Source organism: Neovison vison, chromosome 2, assembly GCF_020171115.1.
Source record: "Neovison vison isolate M4711 chromosome 2, ASM_NN_V1, whole genome shotgun sequence".
In the NCBI taxonomy this organism is placed as follows: Eukaryota; Metazoa; Chordata; class Mammalia; order Carnivora; family Mustelidae; genus Neogale; species Neogale vison.
Genome location: NC_058092.1, coordinates 173,773,393 through 173,791,708, shown reverse-complemented (window position 1 = coordinate 173,791,708; position 18,316 = coordinate 173,773,393). Strand labels below are relative to the sequence as shown.

Sequence of the window (18,316 nt, the reverse complement as noted above, 5' to 3'; positions counted from 1 at the left end):
GTGAGGCCTCGGTGTGCAGTGTGACAGCACGACAGTCCATCTCTGAAACAGGACCCTGGGTCAAGAAGCCCAGCATAACTTTAGGAAAGAGCTCCTCTGTTGATGGATGAGGTTGTCAAAGTGGTCAGACATTTGATTCTTTATAAAAGAAAGAAAGAGCAAGAATAAAATGTGTAATCTTACTCTTTTGGTATATACCTATGGGTGGCCAGAGAAACAATGATTGATTACTGGTCCCGAGCTCACTGGCTAAAATAAAGTGCCTTAGCTTCTGGATGAAAATGAGGATGGCCAATGCAAAACAACAGGAAGAGAGAATGCATGCTCAGTGCTACTACAGAGACATCTTCCAATTCTGCTGAAAAAGGCAAAAAAAAAAAAAACATTAAAAAGATACATTTCATTTAGCAAGGGCAATACAAAGGGGTTATATAAATTTATTTTTCATATAACACTTGATTAGTTTAGAAAAATTCCCATTTTCAATGCTTAATTCCATCTCTCATTTAAAAAAAAAATCACTAGAAGGACAAAAACCCCCCACAAAAATACAATCTGTATCTGTTCTCTATTTACAGATAACCGGTCACTATTAAGGCACAGACTGATTAAAAGCTAACATTTATTCAAATAATCCAAATATTTTGTGCATCATATAACACTGACAACACCATATACTGTAGTGTCATATTCCCTTCATTGCATCAAGAGAAAGTGAGAAAAGTAATTTCCAGTGTTTTTTGTTTTTGTTTTTGTTTTAAATTTTTAGCCACCCTATTTAATCTAGTTTAACTGGGACAGTTTTCTCTTTGGCATAGTATCAAAGCACTGTTCATAAAACCTGTTATCAACTTAATACTGTGAATTCATCCCATCTTCCTCCTATTACAACTGCATGGTAGAGCTGGGGAAAGAGCTCTAAATGATGTTATTATTTTTTCAAATTTAGGAAGGTCTTATTAAAGAAATGAAACTTATAGCACTGAGTGGAACAGGAAATGAATCCAAATTCTTACCCTGTGCTGAATGTGTGCGTGATGTGTCCATACAGCCACGTAAAGCAGGGAATTCCATCGTATTCATGTGACTTGTGCACAGGATGATTCTGTTGTACTCGCAAAAGAAGCAATTTAGTTCTCACACCTAAGCATGCAAGATTTAGTTAGGAATGGGCATGCCCTTCGTGCTGTCATTACGGATATAATTTTATGACAGGCCCATTACTTATGCCTTCCAGGTTACCAATATTATTTTTTAAGGTGAAATTTTTTTCTGAGTGCAAAATTTCAATTCTTTTTCTTACTTTAATGGAAAGACTTAGTCATGGAAAAATATCTGGCGAATCTTTCTAATCTCACATTTGTATGAAAGTCCCCAATTGTTATGTAGGCTTATGTAATACCTTCTGCTGAGAATGTGTGACAGTGGTTTATGTCCATGTAGAAAGTCTTGAATACTGAACATAAATAAGTCATTACAGTACAGGTAATTCACAACATTTCCTATGGGAAAGTTTTCCAACAAATCAATACACTTGGAAATAATATTGCCTTGAAGAAAGAGAGGCACTTAGTGATTTTCTTCATGAATTGAAAACCCTTCATAAATCTATAGTAAGATGTCCGAAAAGACCTAGGAAACAATGTTGCCTGATTTCTTGGACTTTCACAGTATAAGATAGTAACAATGAGTCTAGCCACTTAGAAAATAGTCTTTTTTTTGGGTCTTCCTTTGGAACTCCGCTGTTTTTATAAACTGTCACCCTGGAAACTTAAATAAAGCCTTTCTGTTCTCAACAAACACAAGTCTACTTCAAGCAGACAGATATGGTTTTTGAAAGTCCTGTGACCATATGGAGCACAGCTAGAGTGTACATGATAAGGATAGTAATCTATTTTTCCTCTTAATGGCAACAGTGCTGTCTTGTCAGATGATTATTTGTCTTTTTTTTAAATAAAGTGACAATCTAGGGCTCCAGTTATTGAATGCCGTCCATTCTCTACCATAAATCTCTAGTAGATATCAATTTAATCAGTTATGTACTGTATGCTTATAATATCTAAAAATAAAAGTTTGATATAAATAAGTGTCCTTTAGTGGCAGTATACTAAAGAATATCCCTTTGCCTTCAGACAACCATTAAAATCATTTTAGCAATATAGGCAGCAGCTAAATATGATGACTGCAAAGGGTTAATATTGCAAAGTCCATCTGGTCTTTCTTTGTACCTGTTATGTGAAATAGGTTAATTGCTAATTATTTCTAGGATGTTGATATAAATGAACAGAACTGGTCCAGAACCAAGGGGAGTCATTTACATTTCCCAAAGTCAGAATATTTGGCATAAAACTGATAATCCAGTACCATTTCAAATAAAAATTTGATTGTCAGAAAAGTATGCCTAAATCTGATTTGTACCAATACATCAGGTGACATGAAAGTTGAGAGAAAGAGGCATGATTTCCACAGGACGAGAAATTAGAAAGTGTAAAGTGCTGAAAGACCTCAATAATTATTTTAAAGCAGTACCAGAAAATTCCATTTTGATTATTTTTTTAAAAAAAGTCCCCAAATCCCTAAACAAAACAAGCAAACAAAAAGAACCTCTAAGTTTTCTGGCATCCCAGATGTCAATTAATCCTTCATTTTAAGTAAAAAAAAATCAGTGCATACATTACTTAGGTAAATAAAAACAGGAAATAAAGCCCTACCCTCAAATTGCAAGTTCTGTCGGATTGCCATTTAAAAAAAGTCATCCAAATGTGGCATTTCTGTATGATGACATAAGATCACCTTCTCTCTTTTCTTGCTTTTTGGCACAAAGTTCAGGTTTGAGTAAGATGCGTTGGTCCTGATACCAGACACCCAGAGTACTGAGGACGGTGTGCAGTGAAGGCTGTTCACAGATCTCCTGTGTCCAACTTGACAGATTTGGCGGGTGCATGCCTCGAGGATATTGCTACCAGCGGCCACTGACACTAGCAATGTCCGAGTGATACTGACGGGGTAGCCTCCCACTCGCTCCGCCTTCCAGGAAAGAGGTGCGTGCACTTGGTGGTTCAAAAAGCTTTCTTCGATTTTTATTTAGTTCTAGAGAGAAAAAGAGAGAATTGTTAGAAGCTCAATAGAAAAGTTCTATAATCTACGGGATAAGGCAGTAGAGCCCAGAAAATGGTGACACAGAAGGATTTTGGCGGGAAACTCAATCTGGTAGCAAAAGGAAAAGTTTTAGCTGCTGGTCAAGACATTTCTGAAATGCTAGAAAGTCTGATATTAAGTGGAGCATGTTGGTAGTGAGAGAACCAAGGACAGTAAATCATTTTTATTGCAGTTTGTAGACTATCCGGCAGGTATGTCATGTTCTCAGAACCCTCTATATTCCTGGTAGACAAATTAACCGGTTTGAACTATCTCAAATGTCATTGCAGAGGCAAGGAAACGGGAGCCATCAGAGGTGGTGAAAGGCATATGAGAGGGTGTATTACCAATGACACAGAAAATTATTACAGCTACTGAACTCATCCATGTCAAACACAGCATTCATTAAATTACTGAAGTCAGACATGAAAAGGAAACTCCACACAGAAATGTGAGAATAACGAAGGAGCACGATGAAGTGTTAAGCCACAGCCCAATGGCTCCTCTGACTCCTGATGCCTCTGCTCCTTGAGTCAGAAAGAGTTATGTGAGGAACTGTATCAGCAGGAGTTTCCTTTGAATAAAAAAATCAACCTAGTAAAAATACCAACGGTTTGTGAAATTATTGTAACTGAAAAGAACTAATACTTGAACTCAAGTTCTCAGGGAAAAACTAAGATGTTTTCATTTCATTTTAAAGAAACCAGAGTCCTGAAAAAAACACAGTTTACTTTGCCTTTCATCAACCAGAAATTACTAATCAGAAAGGAAAAAATTAATTGAAGCAGTCCACCTTGTTTATCACTATGCAACAGTCCCCTTTCCCCCAACACACGTATTTACAAATCCTCAAACCAAATGATGTAACTCCTACTAATGAACTCATATCAGTAAAGAGAATTGTCAAACTCTGGAAATTAGAGTAGCCCACAGCCATCAAACCGAAGTATCAAATAATGGGATTATATAGTTGATGTGATTAAAGTTGTATTGTCTTTTCCTTCCCTCCCTCCTCCGGCCTTCCCTGCCTTCCTTTTTTTTTTTTTTTTTTTTTTTTTTTTTACAGGAGTAGAGCCAGCGATCCAGGATGTGCATTTGCACAGTAACTCAAAACATTCACACCACCACACACAGGTACAGTCCCCTTTCCAATTCTGAAGTCGCACTGCAAGCTATGGCTATACCAGTGCTGGGGTTCAGAACAAGAGATTCAGATTGCAGTGGGTTGGTCACAGGTGGCTAGGGACAGCCATATGGCTGGATGTGCACTCATCTCCCAAGTTCTGGAAGATGAACCAGCACCCTTAACATTTCACTCCGCTACCTTCCAAAATGTAAATGTCTGCCCCACAGGGGTGATGCAGGAGTGGAGACATCTCTCTTTTGGTCACAGTGAGGTCTTAGGGCAGAACAAAAATAACAGAAATTTAGTAGTGCTTATTATAAGATAAGCACTTTATGATTTGGTTTGTCCTATTTAAGTCCTCCTTAAGGAGTAAGTGATATTACTATTCTCCATTTTATTTATTTATACATATTTTTTAAAGATTTTATTTATTTGAGAGAGAGAGAGTGAGTGTGAGAGAGAGAAAGAATGAGCCAGGGGGAGGGGCTGAGAAGCAGACTCCCTGCTGAGCAAGGAGCTGGACATGGGACTCCATCCCAGGAGGCCAGGATCATGACGTAAGCTGAAGGCAGATGCTCAACCGACTTGACCCACCAGGTACCCACTATTCTCCATTTTAGATAAGAAAATTGAGTTTTAAAAATAACGTTTAAGTGACAGGCTGAAACTCTATCTGCCTACATAGAGGTCCATGTCCTGGGCTTTGGGCTCCAGTGGTCCATCCAAGTAGAGAAGACCAACTGAGGCATCAGAATACAAATTTTAAAAAAATCAGTAGTTTCAGGTATGCCAGATAATACAGTTATATTTCAGATTTCATGATACCAAATTTATTTTTTAAACAGAAAAACACATCTTTAAAACTCTGGAGAAACAAGGAAGATATCTGCACAAGCAAGATATATGCAGGCTCCTTTATAGATGGCTACCTTCAAACTCTTGCAGAAACACTGTAACAATGACATTCCTACTAAAAGTTGAACACATGTATCTTGTTTAAAAAACAGATTCAGAAATCAAGACAGAATGTAATGTATTTAAAGGCAACTGTAAGAGAGTTAAGAATGAATCCCCTTAAAAGTACGTGGCTTGGGAAAGTTTTATCACCTTCTAGTTAGAGGACAGTATTTGGTCTCCATTTTCTCATGAGAGAATAACCCATGAATCAGGAAAACATTGCCGTACTATCGAGAAGGAAGAGGAATGAACAGGTGAAACACCAGTCTCCCCTAGCACACGTAACATGTACAATTGAGCACATGAAGAAACTGGGCCACTGAAGACAAACACATTTTTAAAAGAGACATTGAAAACTTTATTCTGGAAAGTCACATCAACTAGATTTTTGAGAGCATAAAATGATCATGAAGGAATTCATCCATTCCCTAAAGAAATAATTTCTAAATAATTTCTAAGGTATATATTTCTAAATGTGAAACAGATAAATCTTCCAGAGATTATTGAAGATCAAGTCCTATTGAAGAGACTTTAATTTTTGTTGTTCTTTTTTATATTAAAAAGCAAACTCCCTCCTGATTTTTTTCAAGTAAACCTAAGAGATAGTTTGGGAAAATACCAACCTTTTTCTTTGAAATTCCAAGGTTCACACAATCCTGGCAGCTCTCAGGATCTTGTTGCGGGTCTGAACAGAGTCACAAACTAAAAGAATAGGTCAGGAAATGTTAGATCTACCTGAGGCCGATGTGGGAAGCCTGTCTACAGGATGTTAAAGTTCCTTTTACCTTGTCCCTGTACATTTAGTTAATCGCTCACTAAAATATTCTAAGAGAAATCAAAGAATTTTCAAAAAATCATAGATTTGAAAAAAGACCATTTTCCCCCCCTCTGATCTGTCTCTATTAGAGATAAATCTCCTCTCCTTCTATGACATTAAGAGAAATGTCCTCGGGCCCAAGATTAAAAACAAAATAAAACCTTACACTGAAAGAACGACCCTGATTACAAATTAAAAATCTATAAAATTTTAGAAAGGAATTTTGAGCAAACTCTGTATCTAACCAACTATATAATCACAAGACAAACATGAGTAAAAGCTGCCCAGCTATCCTGCATTCTGTCCTTGGAAATGGAATGTTCTGAGACTAGGAATGGATGTCTTTGTTATCAGATGAGCTGAATTGGAAAAAGAAGTTTTTTGACAAAGGGTTTCTCAATAAAAACTTATTACTTGCAGAGAAAACAATTTACCAGGTTCAAACAAATACACTCAACAAAGTAAGGCAAAATCATACTTAAAATAATCGAATACTTCACACTGTGCCGAACATTCATAAGGCATCTATTCAAAGCCTCTAATTTCCTTTAAAAGCAAGAAGACCTGTGAGCCCCATTGAGAGAGGTGGTTTACAGAAGTAGTGTATAACCACTACAGAACCACACTGAGGATGAATGGAGAAAAAAAAAAATTAAGAAGCTTCAAAACCCCTCCTGTTTCTACTCTACTCCCCAAAACCCATCTGGAATACATCACAAATGTCTTCCAGGATAAAGGTCCCAATGATTTAGAGATATCTGCTTGTTGCTGGAAGCTTTACAAAGTTTGGGTGCACAAAGAAAGACCTTAATTTTCATCATATGGTCCCTGACATTCTATGATTTTCTAGTGAATAATTATCAAATTCTAGGACATAAACTTCTCTGGTATAAAGGTGCCTGCTCACAAGTATATATTTACACTACAGGCTCAGTTATGTGAGTTCATCAATTTTAAGTAGTATATCAATTTAATTTCTTTTTTAAATTAATAAAAGAACGTAAACATATATAAGGTTAATTTGAGTCTAGAAATAGCATTTAGGGCTAAGCTTCAGAGTAAGCAAATTGCAAATTATCCTATTGCCACAGGCAGTAGAAAGAGAAAGAACAAAAGGGTATACTGCTAATCACATACACTGCTAAAACTGTCGGTTATTTTCACTACCCCTGATGACACAGCGCATGGAAGGACAGATCTTAGGAAAGGAAGGTGATCTTACACAATCATCTATTCCAACCCACCTTCATGGTTAAGAAACTAAAACCAAATGAGGTTTGGAAACTCACCCAAAGACTAATGCCTCGGCAGAGGCAAAGCCCAGATCTCCTTATGTGAACACAGTGCTCTTTCTACTATACAAATGTGATCTTATGAATGAAACAAGAAAAAGCATCTGCCCTTATGGGTTTCATTAATGCAACTATGTGGGTGCACAGGAGGGGGAGAAGACTTCTCCAACTGACGCCTGCAGAACCCTATCCACGGAGGACCCTAACAGGCTGCTCAGTTGCTGAATTTCCACCCTTCTTTCAGAGCTGCTCTGCTTGTATGTGCTTCAGGTATTAGGTCTATATATAAAATTTTCTGATGGGGTTGGGAGAGGGATGCAATCTCAGGCTAAAATTAAATGGAAAATGACAGGTTTTTATTTTATTTGCTGATCTGATAAGTGAATGCTATTTGGAAAGGACTTGCGCTGGAAAGGACTTGCACTGGTTGGATGGCACCGCTGGCCTCATAAAGGCAAGAGTCTGCAAAACTCAATGTTTTGAAAAGGCAAAGTCATTTTCCCACCACACCTAACACTTGGCTTCTGCCCTTGGTGTCTCTTTCTGAGAAACTGGCACACATATAATAGTGATATTAATGAACTTCATCAGAACTTCAAAAAGTAACCTCGTTTTTTTTTTTTTTTTTTTGCCCTTTTTATTTTTGCCGTTATATTTCTCCAAACTACTTTTTGAGGTACATGGCTATATATCTGCAGAATCCTGACTCACCACCCACCACCCAGCTGAATTCCTCTTAAATGGCAGGTACTCAGGAAATACACATAAGAATGTTTTCTAATACAAAGAATATGCAACAGGGGCACAAAAAAGGTGGTCTGGGAGACAGACAACATTATCTTCCTTCATTCTGTAACTAGATTCAGGATACTACACCCTTCTTTGACTCACAAATTCTATTAAGAGTTTGGGAAAAATTTTAAAGCAAGATAATATTGCCAGATTCCAGCTACAGGAAGGATCCTTCTCTTGTTCTCTGGTGCAGTATCTCAGCTGGCAGACAAGGACACATGCAGTTGGAACATGAGAGCCAAACCAGAGTATTTATTCCCAATGATTATTGCTTAACACAACCATGACAAGGAGAATTCCACCTCTCCCCCATTCTTAAGTTCTGCAAAGGGCAATTTTGGTTAGATCTTGCTGAAGAGATCTGTTTTAAAGAACAACATTGTCAAGGCAGGTCTTCAGGCCAACGCCTTGATGAAGGAGTAGTAGGGATGTTCTCAGCATTTGTCACACTGTTAGTGGGAAAACACTCTAGAACCACAACCACAAGGTGTCAGCGTGTAAGCAAGTGGTTGATGGACAGAACCAGCCCCACTGGCTGGGGCCATGGGCAGACGTTATTCAGATTTTAAAATGTGAGTATGAGGATTTATATTCACCTGAGATAGCAAGCAGCATTTTCCTTCTGGCACCAAAAGTCGTAATTCCCAGCTCCTTCAGATCCTGATCTGTGAGAGTGAGGAATGTCTGAAGATCGATCTGTCGGTGAAAAAGTAATATAAATAGCCAATATATTAAGCACTTATTTTCTTGCTTACTAAAAGTTCAACTCATTATTACACATATTCCATTTACTAATATGCCGACTTCCAAAAAGGAACAGTGGTGTCACAAACCGAGGGGACAAGGGCTAAGTAACAAAGGTGGTGAAATGGAAGTGATGATTCTAGCATAAAACTTAAGCCAAGCCAGTAATTTAATGCAATTGAGATTAAATATTTAGGTCTTAGCATTCTGGCAGCCAGAGCAAATTCTATACTTTTGGGGAACTCATAAGAGGAAAGATACATACTTGTCCAGAAGAGAGAAACTATTTCTTAGCTTTGGATTCTGAATTGGTTAAGCGTAGCGCTATAAAAAGAAACTGAATAATACCATCTCTGGTATCCTCCACTGTGTTCTATATAACAATTGAGAGAAGAATTCCTAAACTACATCAGACACATGGTTCACTTGGCTCAGCCTGGCAAACTATCTTCAACAGTGGCATACAAGAGGTATTTCCAGGGACAATGTAATTGCCCTCTCTGGCATTAGCAACAAAGTAGCTCAAGAATATGACCCATCCTTTCAAGACACTGTGGAGTAACAGAAAGGTAATGGGCTCTGAAGCCAGAGAGAGTTGGCTTTCTATTCTGCCTCTGCCATTACTAGTTGTGGGCACCTAGGGTTGATAATACTGTACCCTATGGGGCTCCAGTGGGCATTAAATATGATTGGAGATATAAAGCAATGGGCTCACTGAAAGTGTAAAAAAACTTACAGCTATGGCTAGTAATGATGTACTTAGACTTATCATCTGTGAAAGTGGCTAAAAATGAATATTCAACTTGCTTACAATAAACTAAATCCCACAAGGTCACTTAATGGGAAAGTCTTGTTAAGTGATATCTGAGTATTAGAAAATATCCTACATGAAAGAAACAACCAAATTTGCACTTTTCATTCAAATTATATAGAAATTATTTTGAGATATTCTGTTTTCATTTTGAAGGTATATCTTAGAAAACCTTTTCATCTATCAAGTCGAAAGATAAGTTTTTAGAAATTCAATTAAATAGAGATTCTCTATTTTAGGGATCCTCTCTTTCTAAAGGGCAAGAGAGTAACTATTTCAGGCTTAGTGGGACAAATTATCTCCTTTGCAACTATTTGACTCTCCTATTTGAGCTTGAAAGCAGCCACAGATAGTATGTAAATGAATGAGTGTGGTTGTGTTTCAATAAAACTTTATTTATGATATCAGGCAGGTTTGCAGGCTACAGTTTGCTGACCCCTGCTCTAGTTAATAAATATTCAATAAAGGCAGTCTGGCTTTTATTTTATCTTGTTTTCTTCCTTCTTGGAGTAAATGGTTAAGAAGTACCTTTGCTGACCTCTGGTCTGGTTAATAAATATTTGATAAAGGCAGTCTGACTTTATATTGTCCTGCTTTCTTCCTTCTTGGAGTAAATAGATAAGAATTACCTTTAATAAATTTATTTCTATGCTTCTTAAATATTAAATACACACAGACAAAACAAATCCAAATATTATTGAATAACAACCAATCTTTTACTTCAAAACCTTCTTTGTCTGGACAAGTTAAAATACTCTGCCCTTGAACTTCTCAATCAGCTACCCTTGTCTAACCAGCAGAACTAAATCAGTAAATGCAGTTTTTTAATGCATTTGATAAGGAAAAGTGTTATTCAGCTTAGAGAGTTCATTTAACTCAGTTAAATGAACACTAATTTAGATTCAGGGAAAAGAAAACAAAATCAATACGCTGAAATCCAATATACACGACAGCATTTTTTTGGTGCTAAAAAACAAAAAAGTTCACCAATTAAACTCAATTACTTAATGAACCATGGGCATAAATTTATGATATAAACTGTGTAATAAAAAAATCTTAGATTCTTTTTGATGCATATGTGCTTGGGAATTACTGACTTAATCAGATGTTCTCTAGTATCAACTAAGCCAAACTAGCATAAAACTTAAACCATGTCTGGATTTGAAAAATATATACGTTTACTGAAATATTCTAACTTTTTATTGCACTGGGTTAGCTGTGCCCTAGTAACATGACGGCATTAATAGAAAGAATCATGTTCAGGGGCTCTTCTCTCTCTTTAAGTCAGAGCATAAATAGCCATCGCTTATTGGTATGACCAAAATTCATGGTGGTGATGTTTAAGAAGACATCGCATTTCTGTCTTAGCTCAGGCAAAAGCCAAGTAGTAGATTAACAAATAAATTAACATATATAAAAAGCACATTCTATTTTGTGGGAACAGATTCAGCAACATGACGAAGATGGGGTCAAAAACAACCACAGATTTTACTTCAGATGCGGTCTTTTAAAAGTGCCACCAATGAAGGTAACAAAGATTAAGGGCTGAAATGATCTTAAATACAGACTGCTGCTGAGGGAGCTGTGAGTCCAAAGTTCCTATGAATCAATAAACTGGTTAGGTCTTTTAGCTCAGACTGGGGATGGTGTGTTCTTGGAAACCAAATTTTCTCTATTTTTGCTATCCTGTGTTTACTAGTTGCACTAAATAAGTAAGAAATGATATGACATTTTTCTTAGCAGCAAAAACAAGTTATGAGACTTTAGTAAATGCTCAGTGAAAGCACAGACATAGGTCAATGAGTGATTTCATTCTAGAAGCCATCATACGTACAACCAAAATGAAGGTGCCCAGGAAAATAAACAAGCAGTGACTGACCTCTTGTTGCTGGAAGACGTCTGTGTATTTGCCCAGGCCCAGTTTGCTAAAGAGCTCAGGGAGGTCAGAGCCTTTGAAAGAGCTGTTCAAGTTACAGCCATTGCTTCCCATCAGCGAAGAAATGCAGTCCATGTAATTGCTACTGCTGAGATAGTGTTCCGCTGGAAGGCAAGCAGAGACCAGCTTGAAGTGTAAATGCCCAGAGACAACATGGTTTAATTAAAAATTTTAATCACTCAAATATTTTAGATTTCATTGTGGGGCTGAACGGAGCAGTAGCTGCCTGAATACAGCAATTCTTTACTGAAACATTGGCTTTTCATTAATGAAATGCGGGTTACTGCTTTCAGGGAGGCTCCTGCCATTAAAAAGTTACACTTGGGAGGCAGCAACTCAGCAGCAGTGCCTCTGTAGTTAATAATCATTAATCATATTCTCCCTGAGCATTCAGAAACATTTGCTCTTTGTAATTGATTTGATATGAATTAAATGAGAAATTGGAAGAAAGATCCCTGGGATATAATAAAGGTATGGAAAGTTGCTGTACGTCCAGACTCCTTTTGGAAAGCAGGATGGCCCTCTGTATCCACACTTGTGATTTCCTGGGGTCAAAGGAATTATAGGATATTGCAACATGTAAATCCCATTCCTTACAAAAATATAATTGGGCAGTTAGTTTACAAAACAGAGCACTTTTAAAGTTAAGAGAAAATATGAGGTGTAAGAATGGTGGCACAGTTTCTGGATTTAACTTATGAACATTAGTTAACCTAGAAAATTTCAAAGACATCAATGCTGAACTGGCCTTGACTCTGTGGCTGATTTGGTGGACAAAGATTTCTCCAGATTGTCTGTGGTTCTCGGACCCAATAACATGCACTGCTGGGTGATGGACTAGGGAGCCATGCCAAGCACTTGGCCAAATACCCACTCTTCCAGAGATGCTTCGGAGAACCTAGCAGAGCTGTCTGTGTAGCCATCCCTACCTCCCGGACCAACAACTGGCTCTCAGTCACGTGGGGATTCTTCCTCTTATACTGAAGTTGCAGCTTCAGGAAGGATTCCCAGACTGGTGAGAGTGGAGGGCACTCACATAGCAAATTAGATACACGGAATTTCCTTTGGTCAATGCATTCTCCAAATCTAAGAATCCAGTTCTACACTTTTTTATGTGCCACTGATCACTTTCTCTGGCCATTTTAATCTCCCAACTAAGAGTATATATACTTCCTATATCTCAAGTGGAAGGAATTTCCTGATCAAGTTTCTCTTTCTCTTAAAAAATAGATGTTTTAGGAGTGCCTGGCTGGCTTAGTTGATGGGACATGGACTCCTGATCTTGGGGTCATGAGTTTAAGCCCATAAACTCCATGAGTTTATGGAGCCTACTTAAAAGTTTTTAAAAAACACGTATTAAAATACGGATTTTTTTCTTTTCTTTTCTTTTTTTTTAAGATTATTTATTTATTTATTTGACAGAGATCACAAGCAGGCAGATTGAGAGAGAGAGAGAGAGAGGAGGAGGAAGCAGGCTCCTCACTGAGCAGAGAGCCTGATGCAGGGATCATGATCTGAGCCGAAAGCAGAGGCTTAATCCACTGAGCCACCCAGGTGCCCCTAAAAAACAGATGTTTTATCTCTTGTGGGGAGAAAGTGTAGAGACAAGGACCCCCAACACTTAAAGGTAACGACCCAAAGTCATCAATCCAGTGAGGCGCTGGTTTGAGACACATAAAGCAGAGTTTGAAGAACACACAGGAGTAACCACCAGAGTTGACAATAGGGAGGTTACTGGCAGGATGACCATATAATTTACTGTCCAAATGATATACATTTACTTTTTCTGAGAATAAAAGAAGGAGTTTACTGAGAATCACATTGGAACAACTGGTATAAATAGGGATGTCTGAAGAAAACCTGGACATTGGCGATTTTGAAGAGTGTCAAGAAAAATTGTCTAAAACTGTGCTGTTGAATACAGTAACCACTGGCCACATGTGGCTACTGAGTGCCTGAAATGTGTGTGGTGGGAATGAAAATGTTCTGTAAGCTTATGAAATCTGGTAATACCAGGTTTTGAAGACTTAGCACATACAAAAATGTAAAATATCTCATAAAAATGTCTTTATATTGATTATATATTTAAACGATAATATGTTACATATCGTTGGCTTAAGCAAAACATTAGTAAAATGTGAAAAATCATGTTTTAAAATAAAATGTTCTTAGTGATATTATGACACATAATTTCTTTCATATTTCTTTTTATTTTGACTACTTGTAGTTTCTATATTGTTTTAAACTCCCTCTGCTCTTAAAACATCTAACAAAAGACAAACAACAATTTCCTTAATCATTCCTTTTTATTAATGAGTTTCCTATCTTAACCCAAATCCTGAACTTCAATTCAACTAAGTTGTATAATCAATTTCAATTATCCAGTGTTAAGCGAAGGGAAAGGAGATAAAGGCAGAAAAAGAAAGACACAAAGGGAATTTATATTGAGATGCAGAGCAGAGATCATTTCCAGCCCTAGATCTGCATCCAGCACCAGCCTGCCTCTCAGCTGCTTGGGGGGCACCATGCCCATGCAAGTCTCCAGGCTACTTCTGTCAGTGTACTTGGAATGTATTTCCTTATTTCGACCTGGCTGACATGATGACCAGCCTTTTCAAATCTGAGACCCTGGACAACATGGCCCACCTGATTGAAGGTAACAATTAATTGACAGTAGACCACGTCCACTACACTCATTCAGACTGCCTTTCTTCAAGTATTCTTCAAATACGCCACGCTATGTGTTCCATGATTCCAAATTCATTGAAAACCTTGAAAAAGGCCATTAGGTGCCTATTATGTGATTACCATAATCAATTCTTGTCTTATTTATACAACCCAGAAGTGTGGGTACTGTTACAGACAAAACCATTGGACTCATTCTGAGTCTCAACCACATTTGTTCAAAGCCAGAGCATCTGTGCTTTATTTATTTATTTTTTTTAGATTTTATTCATTTATTTGACAGAGATCACAAGAAGGCAGAGAGGCAGGCAGTCAGAGAGAGGGGAAGCAGGCTCCCTGCTGAGCAGAGAGCCTGATGTGGGGCTCCATCCCAGGACCCTGAGATCATGACCTGAGCCGAAGGCAGAGGCTTTAACCCACTAAGCCACCCAGGCATCCTAGCTTCTGTGCTTTAAACTCTTTTTTCTATTTGTGCCAATTCAGCTTTAACTTGCCAGTTTAAAAAATCAGATCTGCTCTTCACCTTCTGTAGCTCTTCACAGGGCAAGTCTGCCCAGTTTTCCTCTGTTTTCCATGATGCTAATGCGACAGCATTCAGCTTGGCTCCTTTACATCCCTGTGTTTTCCTCATCATCTGGATGTTTTGCGTGAGCATGGCCATAGGTTCATTCAACAAATATCTACTGAGTGCCTAGTAAGTGTCGGAACTGCTAGACTCTTGGGAAGAAACAACAAATAAGGTGCAGCCTCATAGAACACCCAGTACCTGGGCAATGAGTGAGTGCTTGCTGAATGAATAAATGTGTTTCCTAGCTTGTGAAGCTCAAGTTCTCCACAAGTATAAAAATGCAAGTATAACCAGTGCTAAGTTAAAGCACAGACAAAAGGCCATGGAAGCAGAGAACTATGCCCTCTACTTCACCTGGAAAAATGGGGAAGGCTTCACAGAGGAGGTGGCATAGGATTATGCCAAATACTTGAAGGCAGGGGGTCCAAAGTTTATATCCAAGCATCACCCTAAATCAAACAGACAAATTTCAGGCTGATTACATCTAAAAGTATGATGAAAAGTCAAAGCTCACTTGATTTGTTTTGTTTACGTTTGGGGCTGCCAACAGAAGCTGCAAATTCACTAGGACTTGGGGGTCCTATTCCATTTCGGTCCCTCCAGTTATCAGATTCACTTCCACTTCCCAAGTGTTCACGACTGCTGGATCTCGAGAGGGACATTGATGAGCCCTGTAAATAACCAAAGTCAGATGCGGACATATTAAGGTAGGTTTCCCAAGATTTGAGGAGAAGAGAATCTACATTAGACCATCACCAATTACTTCTCTGTTCAACCACTGCAGTTTCCCCACACATGCTGATTCTCAGGAGTCTGTGGTACCTGTATATATGGCCTCTGCCCTCCAGCCACCAAGGACACCTGGTAATATATGCAATGAAGTCCTTCTCCTTCATTATCAGAGTGACCAACAGAGTTCTGAGAGCTCTCAGGATAAAGCCTTGCTCCTCTAAGTTTTGGAGCAATAGATACTCAGAGTCCTCCCTATTTTGGGGAACTACAAAACAAATCTTCCAGCTGGTACAGCAGAGATTCTCTGCCTTGGATCACCTATGAAGGACAAATAGGAAGATGTGTGGCTACACCCAACCCTTTGATAGGAATACAGCTCCTAGGCTAAGTGAATCAGAGTGGAGAGGGCTGCCATCTTTTCCCTGTAACCCTCATCCCCACAACGATAGGGTCTTTCCAATAAATTACAAATACCTGAAAAAAATTACCTTTTTAAATCCCTCCTCCCACATATAAAAATGTAAAAGATCTCAACATTTGCAATGAATTTGCATTTATTCATTCATTTATTTAATCACTGGCATTTCCCTATATTCCCTAATACAGGAATATTCCCTATTCCCTATACTTCCCTATTGAAATTTATAATAATTAAATTGCCAATCTGACACTCCATTCTACTGTCCTGTAGGCATTTTAAACTTAGAATGCTTGAAATTGAATTGCTGATTACCCATCCCCAATAGCTACACTCAAACACACTCCTCCCCCAGAATTCCTACATCTCACCCAGTTGCTAAAGCTGAGCTTCTCAGTTGTCCTCATGTCACCTTCCCCCACTACATCAAATCCATCAACAAATTCTATTGATGTCATCTCTAAACATACCCCAAATCTACCTACTTCTCTCCATCTCCACAACTGTAACCTGTAGCCACCTCATGAATATTTTATTCTACTCTTGCCTCCCACCCCGATATCCATTTTTCATAAAGCAACTAGGTTGGTTTTAAAAAAAAAAAAAAAAGCAAATTAGAACAAAAGGTACCTTCTGTATGAAGTCTTATAATGCTTTTCTAGTACTTTGCCATGGGCTGAGGTGCTCCCTAACTGATCCTCTTCCTCTCTTTCGAACTCTCAGTCTTTAACACTCTACCACCCTACCCAACTTCTCCTCCATGAATGGACCAGCTGGTTCCGTCTTCAGGTGATCAAGGCCTATGACTGTTTCCCTAGATCTTCACAAGGCTGGCCCTTTCTTGTCATCTAGAACTTAGCTTAAATGTCATCTGCTTATAAAGGTCTGCCATAAGCATCTAATGTAAAGCATCTCTGTCTTATATTTACGAGGGATTTTTTTTTTTATCACCTAAAGACTTCTTGTTTGTTTGTTTTGTACCTCTCTGTACCCACCAAAAAGAAAGTTGAACCTGTGCTCAAGCACTGTATCCCTAAAATTGTCTCCAGAAACAAAAAAGATGTTTAATAAATATTTGTGGAATTACTGAATCTATAAATATCTTTTCCCACTTCTATGGGATGCACTTTGCTGACTTTTGGGAAGGGGCAGAGGAAAGAAAGGCTCCTGAGACCAAAGAACTAGTGTTTTCAGTTAAAATCATCTTTAATATTACACTTCAACCAAGATAAATCCAGTGTAACAAGGGAAATAAGAATATGCTCAAAACTGGCAATAACCAGAAACATCAATGAGATCATTACTGTAGTACTTATATGTATATTTAAAATTCTGCATCTAAACTCTTTTTTAGCATAAAAACACATTCATCTAAGATCTAAGCTGACTTGATACACACGGCTATGTCAGTCCTGACGAAACATGGTGATTTCTAAAAAAATTAAGTAAAACATAATCTTGTGATATCTACTAGTTCACTGTCTACTCACTAATTTAAAGTACCATAAAGAGCAGCTCATTTCCATTCTTGGATTTGTAAGACTTAAAATAATCAGACAATCTCATTACTCTTAGTGGTGGGGAAATTAAAAACCATCTTTGAGTCCCAAAACATGTTTTCATTTGCTTCAGGGAATATGCGATAGAGAGGGGTAGCAAACAGAAAAGGAAAATCCTAGACCTTTCATATTTCTGTTGATGTGGCAGAGACACTATAGGTGAAAGCAGCTTTTGTTCAACGTTTTGTGTCTCAGTATTTGATCAAGTGGATGGGGTCATATTTTTGAGTCTTGGAGAAAACAAAAAATGCCTCAAGGTGCTGGCGCCTTATCTGAAGAAGCTCTTCAGAACAGGATCATTTCTCAAAGCTACCCTAAAACTGGAAACAACTGCTCAAGTCTAGCTTCTCAGAAATCTGACTAAGAAGCTCAAAGCATCCACTTCTTCAAGCAAGCCTCCTAGAGCAGGAAATTCTGTGTGCCTTGATCCCCGGCACACGGAGTGAGCAGCACATTCCCATCAGAACCTATTGGCTAAACATGCTTCTTCTCATAGATCAGCATTCCACTTGTCCATTTGGTTTGGTTTGGTTTGGTTTGTTAAAGAATAAGGGAAAAACGAGTGTTTCTTGCCACCTTCTAATTTCAAAATATTAGGCTGTAGGCAGAGATGTGGTTAATTCTTTTTTTTTTTAAAGATTTTATTTATTTATTTGACAGAGAGAGACCACAAGTAGGCAGAGAGGCAGGCAGAGAGAGAGAGGAGGAAGCAGGCTCCCCGCTGAGCAGAGAGCCCGATGC

At 38.2% G+C, this 18,316-nt stretch overlaps 1 protein-coding gene across 4 annotated transcripts in view; it reads right to left on the bottom strand.

The window, feature by feature from the left end:
- Window positions 1-421: 421 nt before the first annotated feature.
- Window positions 422-18,316, bottom strand: part of BICC1 (BicC family RNA binding protein 1) — a 272,291-nt gene continuing 254,396 nt past the window's right edge. For 3 of the 4 annotated variants that reach the window (XM_044239535.1, XM_044239536.1, XM_044239538.1), the window contains exons 18-21: window positions 15,381-15,537; window positions 11,557-11,717; window positions 8,719-8,818; window positions 422-3,090 (exon numbers count right to left, since the gene is read on the bottom strand). In XM_044239535.1, coding sequence (XP_044095470.1) covers window positions 2,960-3,090; window positions 8,719-8,818; window positions 11,557-11,717; window positions 15,381-15,537 — 549 coding nt within the window. In that variant the 3' untranslated portion in view covers window positions 422-2,959. Of the gene's footprint in view, window positions 3,091-5,844; window positions 5,924-8,718; window positions 8,819-11,556; window positions 11,718-15,380; window positions 15,538-18,316 lie in introns of all 4 variants that reach the window. The other variant, XM_044239537.1, reaches the window with a different exon arrangement.